Genomic DNA, 16,672 nt, shown 5'->3' on the forward strand with positions numbered 1-16,672 from the left:
GGGGGACCGTCTGGGGGGCTTGTCGGGGATCTGCTTCGCCTATTGGGTAATCTTTTATCAAGTTCCCTGCCGCGATAGACTCGGAAAAGACGAGGAAGGTGAAATATTAGGTACTCCGCATCCCGTGTAAATAGGAGATGTAACTCTAGCATACTGGAGATAGTGTGCCACCTAAAGGTTAGATATCCATAGCGTTCCTAGAACGTAGGTTGAGTCGTTATATAAAGTTGGACTCAGTATGCTCGGAAGGAGGGATTTCGAGTTGAGTTTCTCCAACCTTAGACTCCCGTTAGTCTCTGGACAAATATTTATTATATATAACGTAACAACATACCGTCTCCTATCACCAGAATCATGCGTGTAGCAGTTATTGGTGCTGGCCCCTCAGGCCTGGTGACGCTCAAGTATCTCAAGACAGCTCACCACTTCTTCCCCGGCAAGCCTGTTGAGGCCGTGCTGTTCGAATCCGAGTCTGCGGTCGGCGGGACCTTCGCGCAGCGTGCGTACGAGGACGCCGAGTTAGTCTCTTCCAAGTTTCTCACCTCCTTTTCCGACTTCAGGGCCCATGAAAATGATCCCGACTTCCTCTCCGCCGAGAGGTTTGTACAATATCTCAACGATTACTGTGACTACTTCAACCTCTGGCCCGAGATCAACCTCTCGACCAAGGTCGTAGCTGTCAAGCGGCGCCCCGGAGGTGGCCACGTGATCCACTACCGCAAGGCAGATGATGTCAACGCGGAGATTTTTACATACGAATGCGACGCTGTCGCCGTCTGCACTGGTCTGCACGTGATTCCTAATATCCCCAACCTTCCTGGCGTCGAGAATGTCCCGGTCGTCAAGCATTCGTCCGAGTTTAAGAAGCGCGAGGAGTTCGGTCGTGATAAGACCGTCGTCATCCTCGGTTCTGGTGAGACCGGCATTGATATCGCACACCTTGCCGTGACTTCGCCGACGAAGCGCGTCGTTCTCACCCACCGAGATGGTTTCCTCGGAGCTCCCAAGATTATTCCCAACCCCGTATGGTTCCCTATTTTCGGGCGTAAAGCCAGCCCCAATCACAGAGAACTCCCTGTCGATGTTAGCTGGCAAGCACCTCTCTTCGACTCGATGTACCTGCACCCCCTAATCCGAGATACCCTCTTTACTTGGAATGTCTACGATTGGGGTGTTAAGGCGACTAACTGGCTCGTCTCTGGCACAGTAGCCGGTATCGACCAATGGGTTGGAGGCATCTCCAAGGAGCGATACCACGTCTCTAAGCTCTTCTTTAACAAGGGTGCTCCCAAAGCCCTACCTTATATCAGCGCTCCCTACCGTCCGACTAACCCGGGTGTTATCGAGCGGATCCGCCGCTCTATCCTCCAAGTACCCGTTGAAAAGGTCGAAGGAGACCGCGTGATCGAGTTGGCGCCGTGGCCTACGCATGTCGATGCATCGGGAACAATCCACTTCAACAACAACGGACGGCCCGAATACTCGCGGATGCAGGACTTGGGACCAACCAAGCCCGACGTTTTAGTATTCGCCACAGGATACCGTCAAGAGTTCCCGTTCTTCCAAGACCAGAACCGAGACCGTTACCCGGTACCCAGCAGCACGGACGTCCGGTCTATCTGGAGCCGCGCGGACCCGACCGTCGGATTTATCGGCTTCGTACGTCCTGGATACGGTGCTATTCCCCCACTTGCCGAGCTGCAGGCTCAGCTATGGCTTTTGAACCTCATGGCACCCGAGCGAACGGCCAATCTGCGCGACGAGGATGACCACCACTTCCGTCTCCGATCCGGCCAGAACTCGCGCATCAATTACGGCGTTGACCACGAAACCTACGCGTACCAGTTAGCCCTTGATATAGGTTCCGCCCCAACCTTCTTGGACGCTGTCCGGGCTGGATGGTCCGCATCTCGTTACCAACTTAACCTGTTGTACCGCATCCCGATTATCTGGGCGGCGGGTGCTCAGCTCAACTCGAAATTCCGACTCAAGGGGCCGTATTCCTGGGACGGTGCTGCCCAAGTCCTCGGTGGCGAGCTCTGGCAAACGATCTCGCGCCGCCATGGCCTGTTCGGTAAGACTAACTATTACCTACCTTATAATATTTTAATCTGTGTTCTAGCTAGTCTATACTAACACACTTGCCTGTAGGAAACTTCTTGCTAGCCGTGGTTCCTATCACTCTTCTGGGTATATTTAGCCTGTTCTTGTACCTTATTGGACTTATTTTACTGGTGTTGAAAGTGGTAACATGGCCTGTCACTGCTCCCTTCCGCCGCAGCAAGCGTGGTGCTGTTAGACTTGAGGAAGGTCGTAGGTACACCAAGATTGAATCTTGAGGGTCGCATTCGGACGGGTTAGGTTTCTGTCATGTAGTGTATAAGGCGTAATTGCTAGTTGGCAATTACGGCGTCGTTTTTGTTGACAGTTTCGATATAGTTGTAGTTAGCTGTCAACTTTGTAAACTCAGGCACGATAGTTTAGGTAAATTTTCAGAGATTATGAAACAGCACCTTGCATTCTACAGTGAGGACGAAAGCCATGAGAGCCTGGGAATAGTATTCGGCCAGTCCGGTTAATACGATGTAGTAATAATCTCCCCGACCTCCTGGCTGGTGATAAATCCAGATGGCTTGATTGGTCAATAAAGTGCCGTACACATGAGATAGGTAGGAGTACCTAATGTATACAAAATTACCGGAATTTCTTCCTTCGGATATTGCTACGTGAATCAACTTCCCGGGGTTTCTTGTGCGATGCTATATATCAAAGCTTATTTTGACAACGGCATCTGGGTAAGGTAGGTATGCAATTTCTTTTTTATTTATTGAATCTGATAAAATATATACAAGAAAGTAAGTCGTTATACATCGCTCACGGCAAGATCCAAGTCGTAACGCTGTTCGCTAAGAGATTACCACTCCATGTCTCGCCGCTCGCCGTGTCCAAGGTAACATAGACATCGTTATTGAACGTGTTCTCGATGACGACGGTGCGCGTACCATCGGGATTCTTCGATGCCACCGACTGCACGCCCGAGTACCCGTCGTAACTATAGCTTCCAGAGCCGCTCAGGATAATCGCGCCCTTGGGGATAAACTTGGAGTATTGCGCTAGCATGTAATAGTCGACGGTAAACTCGTACGTGCCCGCGCTCTGGTCGACGACGAACAAACCGCGACAGGTCGCGCATCCTCCCTCGATGTACGGCCCGAAAGTGCCGTCGGCGGCTTCGGTCCACGTACCCAACGTCCACATCAGCGACCCTTCAGCCCAGTTCTGCAACGGACCGACCGTGTTCTTGGACGATTGATACCACGACGTCTGCGGCGAGGTCCAGCATTCCGTCATATACTGAGACTTGCCGGGGTTTGCCTTGTGAAAATCGCTGAGGACATTCCAGTCCAAATCACCCGCGTAGCAGTGCCACGCCGTCGCTTGGACGTACTCGCCGGCTCCGTCGATCACGGTCTGCGGGTAGCTGGGAGTGTCCGTATTGTGATCGTACGCCCAGATTTGCGTATTCAAACCCGCCGCGCGCAGAGCCGGCCCGACAAAGTCATGCGTCACCTTGGCGGCTTCGTCGGCTGTTTGATACATTGTTACGTGGCCACCTCCCTGGTTGTTCAGGGGCTCGTTCTGAATGGTAATAGCGTCAACATGCGCACCAAGTCCTGCGTATGCCTGAAGATATTTCACAAAGTACTGAGCATATTGACTATAATATTGCGAGTCGAGCCAGTTGTTGTCCGCATTCCCGGTGAGAACCTGCATAAGTCGGTAAGCAAGATTGTCTTATTTTGTTTTCCCATCTGGGTCTATGGAACTTTTCTCACCCTATTGAGTTTCATCCAACCCGGAGCGCTCCATGAGCTTCCAAGGATGGTGACATCGGAACGAATGCCTTTTATCTCGCTCAACAATTTCGCCATCGCCGTTCCTCTATCTCCGAGGTTGAAGTTACCAAGCTCCAGATCCGCATTGCCGTTGCTGTCATCGTATGTGTATGCGGGCGGTCCCGACAAGTCCGACGCAGCGATAGTATGACGCAGCAAGCCGAAGTTGGCACCGTCCGGCGTCACCAACTCTCTTAGAAGCTGAGTACGCTTATCATCGGAGAGCGCGCCCATGACTGTAACTGTCGCGTCCGTAACGGAACCTCCGAAACCATTGATCTTTTGCTTATACCCAGCTTCCGTATCGTCGATGTTCAAGTTCCATGTTGACGTATCCCCAGGATTACCCTTACCAGATACGGGCGCATCGACTGGGCTCAACTTATATTTGAGGTCCGAAGAGGAAACATAGGCCTGAGGTGACGCCTGGCGAGCCCTGATGGGTAAATGTAAAGGATTGGCCAGGACTTGCCCAGCGAGAAGAGGAAGAAGCCCAAACAACATCTTTAACTTAGGTAATTATCTGCCAAACAGCTAGCTATTGAGCTTGTCGCCGAGAAACGATGAACGAGTAGCCTAACCACTCGCATACTTGATTCGACGAGCATGGAAACGAGTGTCTTAAGTAGATCAGTGACCACATCCGGCCCCCTTTTGTGAATTGAAACAATGAAACAAAAACATTATCCTGTGATGTAACCTCAACGAACCAAATCGTTAGACTACCCCCCCTTGATATCCCCCTTGATATCTCCTTGTGGAGTAGTAAGGTAAGCAGCCCGCTCGGTTCATCTAATACTTCATTGGGTGATGTAGCACCGATGGCGCCAGGGGTTTATTAACTAGATCTTGCAGGTGGGTACCGAGATCTTGAGGCTATGGTGAATAACTCAGATCAACCAATCAAAGAACGAGAGCTTGACTCCTTGAATATGGATATTTATCATCTTATGATAGATCTTAGATTTATATCAGGTCGCTATATCAATATTGACCTTTCCTACCCCGTAACATGTACTCATTATGCACTTGGGATTAGAATTATGCGGTGAGGTGCTTACCTACTAAAAATAGATCTAGACGAATTTCCAACCGGGGACACCCATTACAAGTTCATCTTCGTGGGACGCTAGAGTTTCGACGATGTGATATCGAGAAAGTGGCTTCACTGTAGTGCATTTCGGCAGGGGATCGTCCAGGCAGTCACAAAGCTCTTAACCTGGCCCTAGTCGTCATGGCGTGCAGACGATACCACTCTATAACTACGTTGTATGCTGCCCGGGCCGACTTTCGATGGGACATTGGACATCATAGGTAACGTCGTGGTAACATACTCGTGAATGCTCCACCGTCTGAACTGTGTCATGCCCGATAAATCGTAGGGGCAAGTAATAGTACTTCGTTACCAAGTACCAACTCATCAAAATAGATTCATGCGTCGTGACGTTGATATAAGACTTCAGCTGGTACGACTAGTTACTTTGTTTAGTTGTTTAACTATAAAAAGGAGTTACCTAGTCTTGGCTTTAACCCCTATTTCTTTATGGCCACTAACTAACTCAAGATTCCCAACTTCGATACACCGTATCCCAAGCCATTCTCTCGAGTTTGAAACTAGTCCTCTCTATCCATCACGCTTATCCAGCGGTATATTCCTCATATCCTCCACCTCCTTCCTTCTCCCCTCGTCCGGTTTGCTCTGGTCCTGCTTCAGCGCGTCTGCAGGGCCCCCGTAGGTTGGGTATCGAAAAAATTATTGTTCGAATGAAGTAAATGATACTTTCGAAGTTACTATAAAATACTTCGTTGTTCATAGACAGTTGAAGTATGGTTGTGTCTTATGCATAATGTATTTATGACGTTTATCACAGCTCTGACTATAAACGTTAGTTTGCCAACTAAGTGTTATTAATTCTCGGCTGCAAACAAGTCTGCACGACTAGGGCAGCGTATTCCCGAATATGATGATGTCCGTAAAGTACATTGGTATTTGTGGTATTTGGGGGTGTATATGCTAAAGCACAGCGCTGTACTCATCGTGCTATGTAGAATAAACCTATAACGTTTCTGCGAGGAATCGGAACTGTGCTTCTCGTATCGTTCTTTGGGTATGATAGTAATTATGTACTAATTAGTAGCATTACATCGAACTTAAACAGGGTACCTAGATGGGCAAATAACGTAAAAATGAATAACCATGCCTCATCTCATCGTCGCGCCATTAACACCGCTAGCTAGCGAACTGTAATATGTCTTCTTTCTCTTCGTCGCTTACGAATCATTCTTCTTTATCAGCATCATCCGCTATCTCGTCTTCGTCCTCGAGTCCCCAATCTCTGAACTCCGTACCACGGACCCAGCTAAGCCCCTTCCGGACTCGACTCTCGCGGATGGCCCGCGCATCCCTTTCGTAAACGGCACCCGTGATAGCAAGCGCTAACACGAATACCCATACGTCGCCTCCCTTCATAGCGCGCCACCAACGACGCTTAACGCCCACCTTCCACAGCGAGTCGACGCTCGTCCGTGCGGTGTACAAGAAGATGCTTCGGCCCTCCTTGCGTTGAACCCAAGCCCAAAGGCCTGCTAGGAATCCGCCCAAGAAGAACCGTTGGGTTGGTAGGAACGTGCGCGGGAACCAAGTCTGGAAGAAGCAGATGCTTGCCCATACTGTTGAGATGGCGCCTGTTGCGAACGTCGAAACGCGGAGTACCTTGGATATCAGGCGGTTTATGAGGTACAGTGGCGAGTTGTAGAGAAGTTTATAGCGTGGCAGCATAAGTATGGAATAGAATAGAAGGAAGACTCGTCCCAAACGCGGGAACGAGTTCACCCAAAAGGCAAGATAAGTTCGTAGACAGGAAGGATCAGAAGGGTGCAGGGTAGCGCAACTGAGAGAAGTGATGATAGGGTGAGCTTGTGAGGTTAAAGGTGCAACTGCAGCTAGAGATGGGGGCAAAGTTGGCTGATCAGGGAATAAGGTCGGTGAGACGAATGGCCTAGAAAACAGACTGTTAGCTTATTCTGACCGCAGGTAATTGTAAAATGATCTTGACTTACGGCCAATTGAGCTTGGCCATCTGGGCCAGACTGTCAGTAATCTCCCACACGTTTGGCCACTTGATACCAGCGGGAAGATTCTCCGGAGCATCGTGGATATAGGTGGTAGTGCCCTTCCAGATCAAGTTGACGAGGTTGACCGGAGAAGATTCTCTGTCGAAGACCACGGCATGAAGAAGCTGCCCGAAAGCAAAAGGTTGAAGCATCCAACTTCCCCACCACCATGGCCTCTCCCGTTTGACGACTCCTTTCCCGCCAGCTCGGGTCTTCCAGCCCCATATCATACCCTGATCCTCGCACAAATTCCAACCAAATTCGAGGGCCCGGAAAATGGCCGCGATAGCTACCGTCACTCGTAACTGCTGTGAGGGGTATATGCCTAGAGCTAACCCCGCCAAACTGGCCCCTACCGCGGGGGCATATGGCGAAGTCAACGTCTGATAGGTCTTAGGGTTACGATTGCGGAACGGCGCTGCTGTCGCGTCTAGTAGGTGCGCCCGCAATCGACTAAAGAAGCGGAATAAGAGGCGATAGAGAAGCAAGATGGTGGATAGAGATAGCGACAGCCGTAGACCTGAGGACCTATGAAAGGGTTGTTTCTTTGACGAAGGACCCCTGAACGAGGCATGTCAGCATCACCAAATTTGGTTTGGTCTCAAGAAATCATTGCGAAGCTTACTCTTTCTGCGCCTTCAGTTTTGCTACTATTGCTTCGTAAGCTCTCATCCCTAAGCAGGTTGCGATGAAGACGCGTAAAGCATCCCTGATGGTACGTGTATTATACGTATCTCCCCCGCCGATGCTTTCCTTTGTGACCTTCTCTTTGCCTTTACCACTTCCGCCATTACGATCAGATACTGATGCTCTTCCGCCGCCGTCCATATATTTCTCGACGGCGTTTACGCTCGGTACTCTTTTTCTCAGGAGACGCGATCGTGATAGGACATATCTGTGGAGCGTCTCGTACTCGCGAGCCGAAATGGTATATCGTAATGCATTGCGAAGAACGGGGTCGACTGCTGATCTGGATTTCGGCTTCGAGTTCGATCTAGGACGTGAGACGTCGTCTGCACCGTCATTATTTGGTATCTCTCGAGGGGTGAGGGTAGAAATCCTCGAAGGACCGGATTCGGATATCATGGCGCTCTGAATGCTCCGACTGCTCCGAGTACTCCTCTGGGCACTCTTAGGTTACTCGTTGGTGGTATTCTCGGGATATTGGTGCCCAACGAAATTCGATTTGTAGGCTTGACTAACAAGGCATTTACCTTAGGTACTCGGAGATAAAAGATTGGCCACTCGCTCGTGTTTATTTTGTAAAATATGCAGAAGACGTGCAGGAAGCTCTCTTCAGCTCAGCTCGTGAGTCGCTCAACCATTTCAATTCAACCGCTGCAATACAACGTCTTGCTGGTCGGGTCGAATCTTTGAACAAGTCCAGGAGAATTTATCAGTGGATGAAAATCCGGCTGAAGAAATAGTGATGGTGGTGAGACATGCCACAAGTCTAACTATGTGGACAAACATTAGATGATATCTTAGGTAGCCGTCCTGTGATAATGTTGGCAATTTGCAAAAGATAACCAAAAGAGCAAAAGAAATGTCGCGTTCGGCATGAAAAGCTCTAAGATTAATATCAGGTCAGGTACCTAAAGGTAAGGTACATATTTTAGTATCGTCCAACTGTCAACTACCTCTTATTAGGTACACATGCAGTGTAACAGGGCGTTGCCCACTACGTACTACATTGTAAGATTAGGTACCTACCTCCTGGAGACTGGAGTACTGAAAATACAATGTACCTCGGCTCAGCTAGCATGTGAGCTATCTTGGCGGTTCAGGCTATTGTGGGGTAAATCAATACTAGCTGTTTCGGGGAATTCATGCCACTAGTAGGGGATTGTTAGTAGAAAGTGGCTTCAAATAATAGGTTAGGTACGTGTTATTGGCTAAAATATCGAATTCTTCATCATCATCACCGACACCCCAACACTAACACCAACACCAACACCAATACTTGAATAAGTCGCAGGTATGCTATTTCCTAATATGGTAGCATATCCAAGACACGACCAGGATTTGGAAGACGATCCAAGACAATGCAAGACAATGAATTTCATGCGGATCTTCAGTATCAACATTATCTGATGATGGCGTCTATTCCCTGGTATGTTCTTATGCTCTGCTCTACTCTGCTATGCATTTTTATCTAAGCCGTCAAAAAGCCTCTTGACCTCTTTTCTCTTTTCTAAGATATTTCACCAACCAGACTCATATCTACTTAGATACACCCTTGGCCATATCGCCAGCCTCAACGGGATGTTCGTGCACAGCTTCCACTCCCCCAACCTTCCCTTCTAATCCTTCCACTTCGACGTGAGGCCCGGCGTAGTTCTTGCGCCCATCAAATATCCATGTGACCACGGATATCAACAGGATAACACCAAATGCGACAATACAGTAGTTCATGTTTTCGCTCGTAACGGGGATCTCGGGCGGGAAAACGAACAGCACCGTCGTTAGGATCGTCCAGCCAATGCCAACCTATTGATTTCACCCCTTTGTTAGTTTCTGCAATCTTGAAGAATAGTAGTGGGAAGGTAGGTAAGTATGCGTGAAAAAATGCCGTAAGAAACTCACCAGGTTCAGAATCCAGCCAAGGACCCCTGGCAGCTTGAACGCCCGGTTTTCCGGTAACATTCTTCGCCCACGAAGCACGTTGATACACGGCGGGATGGCGTACGTAATGCCGAGGGCAACGACAGAGGCCGACGTGATGGCGTTGAACGTGCTAGTGGATCCGAGGAAGATACACCCAAACACAACCACCCAAGCAGCAGTCCACAGCAGCGCGTTTAGGGGCACGTCCAGCTGCGGATGAACCTGCGCAAAGATTCTGCTGAAGGGGAGTCCGCGATCTCTGGCGAAGGCATACGACATACGACTGCTTGTCGTCATCAACGTCGTGCTAGTGAACAACATACATACTAGCGGAAACATGAGCAGACACACGCTGCCTGCTGGGCTGCGTGTCGAGTCTATAAATATCTGGAGAAGCGGCCCCGCCCTGGAGTTGATCACCGTGTCGATGTCGTTGACACAGAAGAGCAGGCAGCTCAAGAATATGAAACCGGTTATCACTAGGACGTCAAGTATTAGCGGTCGTTTCTAAAACGGCTTTAGATACCTATATTCCAGGCACAGTATCCCAGTCAAAGAGATTTGGCTTCTTCAACGGGCCAATTTTGAAAAAAAAAGAGCTGGATACATACTGCCAATGCCAATACACGCCAGCATGATACGCGGGCCTTTCACGTGAGGTTGTGGGATTTCTTCAATCATATGGGCCACGGCATCGAAACCCGTGAGTGCGAAGGCGCCCTGCAGCAATCCCAGTAACCAAGCCAGACCATCGGGCCAGCCAACCTCGTTGATGAATTCTCCATACACAAACTCGCCGCTCTGGTATTCGGGTGACGAGCAAGCCAATATCGTAATACTAATCACCACAAAACCCGCCAAACTCCAGAAAAACGCGGCCTTGGTGAACAGCGGCAGCAGACGCGTCGAGAAGGCGTTGATGGCTAGCGAGATCAGCGTGAATCCGATATAAATAAGGAACTGATGCCACGGTTCGGCCTCGTAGTTGGGGTGAAGCAGCGAGATGATATTTATGATAAACGTGCTGCCGAGCAAGCCTCCGGTGGCCGTTAGCGCAACCCAGCCGCTGACGTTTATCCAACCTGTCGCGTAGCTGATGCCGCGGCTCCAGTTCCTCCACGCCACAATGGCCGCCCAGTGGTACTGTCCTCCCGCGGTCGGCCACGCGGAGAGGAACTCGGCAAGGGAGGCGGCGAGACACAAGTTGCACACGCCGGCGACGATGAGACCCCAGACGACGGCGCTGGGGCCGCCGGAGGGTAACGCTAGCGTGATGGAGGCGGCGAGGGCGGTCCAAGTGTTTAGGATGGCAAAGGCGAGTCCTAACATTGAGATCATAGAGAAGTTACGCTTTAATTCTTGCTTATGCCCTAGTTGGGCCAAAGCGGCGGCATCATCTTGAAGAACGATGCTGTCCATCGTTACTGATGTTGCGATACTTCTTTCTCTTGCCCGTCGCCTCTTCTCCTTGCTCCTCTCCTCTTCTAATGGCCGAATATAACCGCTAGGATGTGTCTTATAAGCTTTAGGTAGGTAGGTAGGTAGGTAAGTCTTTAGACTTATTCGAGAATTATTCCCGTACCATAAGCAATAGTATGGAGCGGTGTATAACTGCTATGTTACTCGAGTTGACAAGAAAGAAAAAGGTACAAAAAGTGAAAAGCGAGGAAGTAGTCAGGTAGTTAAAAGAAAAGAGAGAAACATGATTCAGCACAGCAGATGATCAACAACAATCCAGTTACGTCTCATCATACATACCCACCCCTGCGTGAATCCTGCAAGTCCTCCGGGTTCCTCTAAGTCTCTACTCGCCTCTTATCAGCATCCCTACGCTTGATCGTATTAGTATTAGTATTACATTATTCTCTTTGTCTGGCTTGTTTTCACCATGGCGGTGGGCCCCGGGCTGCCGGGCTGCTTATAGTTACTAGATACGGCCAAGTGTGATATCAAGTTTCGGCATAGCAATGGAAGCTACGCGGATAGGAAAAAAAAAAAAGCTTGAACCTAGGAGCCTCTACTCTCACATAGTACCTACTTAAATTACAAGGGACGAGAGAAGCCCGGGCTTGAACCTGCAGATTTAAACAGGGGGAGAGGGCTTTTCCGATCTCGCATTGGTTGAAAGGAACCCCCGTCCGTTCGAAATGCGACGTCATGGCCTAGACTAGTGGAAAAAAGCCTAGGGTCCCAGAGCCCATCTTGAGAAGTTCCCCTCGCGCGGGGGAGAGACGCTAATATGTATGGAGAGACCGATAGAAAATGCGCTAGGTATCAACTACCTAATGAAACCTCAGCTTTGCCTATTAGACCCCATCAACTAACCAAGTAATACATAGAAATAGGTATTGTACCTTACCAAACTTAACCTAACCTCTTAATCTTAATTTGATATCAGTTATATATCACTATGAGGTAACTATCAACATACAGATGACCAATTGATAATTTAATCATTTGATAACATTAGGTACAAAGATAAAGGATAAAGAGCATTGCATCTTATAAGATATCACGAGTTCGCGTAGTTTAAGTAGGTACCCAACGTATTGTATAATACAAAACACATCCTACGGTATTAGGATAAAGTGTTTAGAGAACTACGCGTTATTATTCCTATTAACAGTAAGGTTCGGCTATTGTTGAGACGATAAAAAGTCACCAACGCCGCCAATGTTGGTATCAAAGACAAAAATATACACGAGTAATAAGAAAAACACTTTTTGGTTCATCTAAGGCTATCCCGAAGACCTCTTTATCAAGAAAAGGGAAAAAGGTCCCGCAACGGTATAATACCGTAACGTTAACCTCCTCCAAGCCTATCCTTAATCCGCGCTCGACTGCGCCGCAAACCTCGATACCGTCCATCGTAATCGCGTACCCTAAGTAAAAAGGTCTATGAATCAAACCTAACTAAAGCAATCCGTCGGGATAGAAAATTATGGGTCCACCCGCAATCCACCAAACTCCGGGGCTTATGATACTATGCTCCAACCAAAACATTGCAGAGAAAAAATCCATCTGCAAAAGGGGAATGGGGTATTATGTGAAGAATGCCGTTTTTTTTCTGCTCGATCCCATCTTTACCGTCCTTAATCCTGTACTGTCTAAAAACTTTCTCTCCTCTCATCTGATTACCCGTTCTCGCAGGTTGTTCGCGACCAACTCGACGAGACGAAACCACTTTTTTTTTATATTTTCTCAATTTTTTAATGTAACCTTGATATGCCGTCGGACCAACGTGGCTGGAACTGCTGTATGTACGCATGCGGATGCGATACGAAGCTTGCTCCAGCCTATCCTTGGCCTAAGTATGTCCATGAAGAAAGAGGCGGAAATCGTACATCAATAAACACCAACCGCAATGCCAACGAAGGATCGCACCGAAAAAAAAAGAGTTAATTTGTTTTTGTCATGTAACGTAGGAAAGCCTCGCTCATCCCGTACCGAAACGTACCATCGTTCATTCGTGAGCCCGTCGCATAGTGTGCCAATCGGTCAGCTAAACCATAGAATCGGGAACACTAAACTGCTGGGGCGGTAGCTGTTGCTGTGCCATCCCCGAGACGTCAGAGAACTGAGGCACCCATCTGCGTACGATTTGAGGCACTTCGGCGCCTCTCGGTTGAACGACTTCTTCCTGCCAGTTCAGCACATCCCACGGTTCAACAATAGCGTAGCGCCGCTTTGCTGATAGTCGTTGTTGAATCTCCTGGTAGTTGGGAACAAGTCCCAGACGGATTGCCTCAACCGCACGCACACGTCTAGCCTCCCTCTCGGCCACAACATCAGCAACAGCGTGGTACCGGTCTTGAGCAGTGTTCCAGCCTGAGGCACCGTCACTTTCCGAGGTAAGCACGACGCGGAGCTCCTGGAAAGGCAAGTTCAGTAAGATGCGCGAGAGGACCGGAGAACATTTCGAAGGGCTACGCAAAAGCGGACCGCCGTCCTCGGGCAATGCAGCCGGTAAGTCACCAAACTTAATGCTGGATAGACGATTAGGCTTCATAGCGCCGTGCATATTCGTGCCTCTAGCAATGGTTGGCGGCATACCAGCCGTATGCGAAGCTGCACCAGCAGGTGTCGGCGGGATGCGGGCTAACTTTGGCGGATCGGCAACCGAGTGGTCAAGTTCAAAGTTGGGTGGGAAAGCATTGACAAGGAAGTTGATCGTGGCCTGCAAGAGGAACCTAGCATCTGGGCCGTATCCAAAATCAAGCTCAACGTCTTGGTCATTGTCGTAGTTGACGTGTCTCTGGATGGTGCCCTCGAAGACAAACCCCAGTGCTTCTTCGACGGTATCCCAAGTAATAAAATCGGCAGTCATCTGCAAGCCGCGAATAAAAACGTCGCGCATCTGCAGGAGATGGCCTGCGGCAGCGTAGCCTAAGCAGAACTCGAACCGATCGGCGTTACCGTCGGCGAAGTGCAAGCCGCTCGCGCCATCGCCCATTATAGCAGGGTTAAGCAGTGGGAAAAGATACAGTCGTCGCACGGCGCTCCACCACGCATCGGAGCGTAGATAAGGATCGTCAGACTCGACCGTAATGGTGTGAGAACCCAAATCCGTAGCACGAGCGGCCATGATGTGATGCTTAAGGGCCGGACTGCGAGCTAAGATGAGCTTATGGCCGGTAATCTTGACAGGGTGATGCAGGCCCTTGACGGACACTAGCTCCAAAACGCAATCGGTAAGCTCGCCGCTATCAAATTGATCCTGGAAATACATGATGCTGTCTCTCAACCCTTCATCGATGAGGTGACGAGCAAAAGCCTCAGGGGGCATGAAGGGCGGGAAGTGGGGTGCCGGATGCGGGTGGCCGACAGGCGGCTCGTGGTGAGCATGACTGCCGAAAGGCATGCCGTTAGGATGATAGGGAGGAACAGCTCCGTTTTCGACACCATTCGGTTCGCCCGAGGCGTGAGAGCCGTGAAGACTGTGAGGAGTTGAGATGCCGAAGCGGCCAACAGTAGGCGAGAACGGATCAAACACGGGATGGGGAATAGGAGCCGGTACCTGTCCGTAATTGTCGATGCCGGATGCGGGTACCATGTCCGGTCGAAATTGGGTATTAATGGTGCCGGGAAAGCCGTTACTTCCGGACGGAGCATGGTGGTGACGACCATTTGGCTGGGGGCGAATGTGGTTCTCACCGTCGACAGGTCCGGGAGGAGGCATAAAACCGTTGAGCGGAGGTCCTGGCGAAGAATTATGAGATCCAGCAAAACCACCAAAGATGACACCTCCGCCATTGCTCATGTGAGGATGGTGCTGATAACGGTGTAAGTGGGGCGGTCCGCGGAGCTTTGTAGGATCGGGAAGCTGGTCGGTGGACAGCTGATTTTGAAGAGGGTGGTGGGTCGACGGATGTTTAGGTAGATGATGAAAAGGCAGCTGTTGGTCGGGCGGGTTGGTGGGCGAGGTTGCAGATTGGGGCTGCGAGACATGTCCAGGTGCGTCGTGGGCGCCTATGAGCTGTAAGAGTTTGAAGTCGGAAGGAGAGGGTATTGAGTCCAAATGTGGGTTACCTTGGTTGTTGGTATTGCCATTCGCCGAAGCGGAGACGGACGCCGAGACGGATCTAGATCCAGCAATAGATTCAGCATCCGGCGCGAAGGTCGCCGAGATAGGCGCATAACTAGAATCATTGCTGATTCCGTCGACATCGTCAACATGGTGGACACCGTTGGCGCCGTTTACGCCGTTGACAGGTAGAGCAGCATTAGATCCCTTAGTATCGCCGTTATGCAAGCCGTTGCTTAGGCTGACCGAGTTGGTGGCGTGTTCGGGCTTCTCCACATTCGTGCCGTTGACTTGATCGCCAGAGGTCTTGGCCGACTGAGAAACTTTTCCATTAACGGGAGCATGGTCGGCATGGTCGACCAGAGCAGCCTCGAGAGAAGAAGCGGGGATGCCGTTAGAAGAAGATGCGTTCGGAACACGTTTGTTTGACTTGCTAGATTGCTTAGGAATCATAGGGAGAGGAATAGCAGGTAGCACCACCGGTCGAATCGGAGCAGTTGCTGTCGGTTTCTTCGTATGGCCAGGAGCAGCCTTACCCGGCTTGGCCTGATTCTTGGGAGGTGCCATGATGAAAAAGGAAAATGGTAAGTCTAGGGTCTCGCCGACCTTGGTCGATGACGGGACTGTGATCGACGGGTCGGAGGCGATTCGGGAGAATAAAACCCAAGAGACAGAGAAGAAGAAAAAAAAACAGGCGTTAAGGATTAGAGAAAAGTGGTGAGCGCAGGACGTCCGGGATGTACGTGGTGGGATGAACAGGGTGTTAGGCGCTCGAACCTGGCCATAGAAACCAAACCCGGAAAATTGCGACGCAGCCGGAGCTCAAAGATGACATGAGAGTTGATTACACCATGCCAGAATCGATCTGGGGCGTTATCCAGGGACTATCCAGGGAGTTGGCACAGTAGGAAGAGGGACAGAGAGGGGGAGATAAATAATAAGAGGGTTCGTTGAATAGTGGGGAAGGGATAAGAAGGGAAGAGAGTGCAGGTGAAGATGTGAAGATGTGAAGATGCGAAAGATCTACCTAGTAAAGAACCGGGGTAGAAAAAAAGCAGTGATAGTTTAGCTTGTCTTCTCGGTAGTGAATAAAACAAGATCGACCAAGTGATGATGGTGATGATGATGGAAAAGAAGAAGAAGGAGAAGACGGAGAAGAAGAAAAAAGTAACTGACTATGACCGTGCGTTGTTCAATTCCAACCTTTAGGTCACAAAGTAAGTTACTTGAGATGAACGACGGAGGAGGTTTGGGGGCAGCTCTAGCAGCTTTTGGCGGGGATGAAAAGTCCGAGAATTTTTTTTTGAATTTTTTATCGCACTTACACTTGCACTCCGAATTGAGATTGGTTGACACTTCTTGATTGACAACTGTCGGCGGCCGTTATCCAGATCTTTGTGGAGCTTGCCTAGCTAGGTACTAGTTAGTAGGTACCTGCCTGCCCCGCGCTTATGTTGCTCTCCTACATAATCGTACCTGGTAGAGTAGCACTTTCGGTGACCTCATACCTTACACCTCATGCATGTACCCA

The 16,672-nt window shown here is 49.7% G+C and overlaps 5 protein-coding genes across 5 annotated transcripts; 1 reads left to right on the forward strand and 4 right to left on the reverse strand.

The window, feature by feature from the left end:
- The first annotated feature begins 111 nt into the window (after positions 1-111).
- Positions 112-2,510, forward strand: F4812DRAFT_425680 (FAD/NAD(P)-binding domain-containing protein). Its single transcript, XM_047933940.1, has 2 exons — positions 112-2,074; positions 2,152-2,510. Exons 1-2 carry the CDS (start codon positions 355-357, stop codon positions 2,337-2,339), a joined length of 1,908 nt encoding a protein of 635 aa, XP_047791352.1. The 5' UTR covers positions 112-354; the 3' UTR covers positions 2,340-2,510.
- A 291-nt stretch (positions 2,511-2,801) lies between these two features.
- F4812DRAFT_425681 (glycoside hydrolase family 30 protein) lies at positions 2,802-4,801 on the reverse strand. Its single transcript, XM_047933941.1, has 2 exons — positions 3,837-4,801; positions 2,802-3,768 (listed from the first exon to the last, which is right to left on the reverse strand). The coding sequence occupies exons 1-2, from the start codon at positions 4,398-4,400 to the stop codon at positions 2,875-2,877; spliced, it is 1,458 nt and encodes a 485-aa protein (XP_047791353.1). The 5' UTR covers positions 4,401-4,801; the 3' UTR covers positions 2,802-2,874.
- Positions 4,802-5,903: 1,102 nt separating this feature from the next.
- F4812DRAFT_356064 (uncharacterized protein) lies at positions 5,904-8,295 on the reverse strand. The gene is made up of 3 exons (XM_047931780.1): positions 7,636-8,295; positions 6,957-7,571; positions 5,904-6,895 (listed from the first exon to the last, which is right to left on the reverse strand). Exons 1-3 carry the CDS (start codon positions 8,094-8,096, stop codon positions 6,175-6,177), a joined length of 1,797 nt encoding a protein of 598 aa, XP_047791354.1. The 5' UTR covers positions 8,097-8,295; the 3' UTR covers positions 5,904-6,174.
- A 633-nt stretch (positions 8,296-8,928) lies between these two features.
- On the reverse strand, positions 8,929-11,290 carry F4812DRAFT_356133 (amino acid transporter). The gene is made up of 3 exons (XM_047931781.1): positions 10,229-11,290; positions 9,597-10,096; positions 8,929-9,500 (listed from the first exon to the last, which is right to left on the reverse strand). The coding sequence occupies exons 1-3, from the start codon at positions 11,034-11,036 to the stop codon at positions 9,234-9,236; spliced, it is 1,575 nt and encodes a 524-aa protein (XP_047791355.1). The 5' UTR covers positions 11,037-11,290; the 3' UTR covers positions 8,929-9,233.
- A 1,754-nt stretch (positions 11,291-13,044) lies between these two features.
- Positions 13,045-16,027, reverse strand: F4812DRAFT_356153 (uncharacterized protein). The gene is made up of 2 exons (XM_047931782.1): positions 15,147-16,027; positions 13,045-15,086 (listed from the first exon to the last, which is right to left on the reverse strand). The coding sequence occupies exons 1-2, from the start codon at positions 15,706-15,708 to the stop codon at positions 13,120-13,122; spliced, it is 2,529 nt and encodes an 842-aa protein (XP_047791356.1). The 5' UTR covers positions 15,709-16,027; the 3' UTR covers positions 13,045-13,119.
- Positions 16,028-16,672: the final 645 nt, after the last annotated feature.

This window comes from Daldinia caldariorum (assembly GCF_022478825.1).
Source record: "Daldinia caldariorum strain CBS 122874 unplaced genomic scaffold F4812scaffold_6, whole genome shotgun sequence".
Classification (NCBI taxonomy): Eukaryota; Fungi; Ascomycota; class Sordariomycetes; order Xylariales; family Hypoxylaceae; genus Daldinia; species Daldinia caldariorum.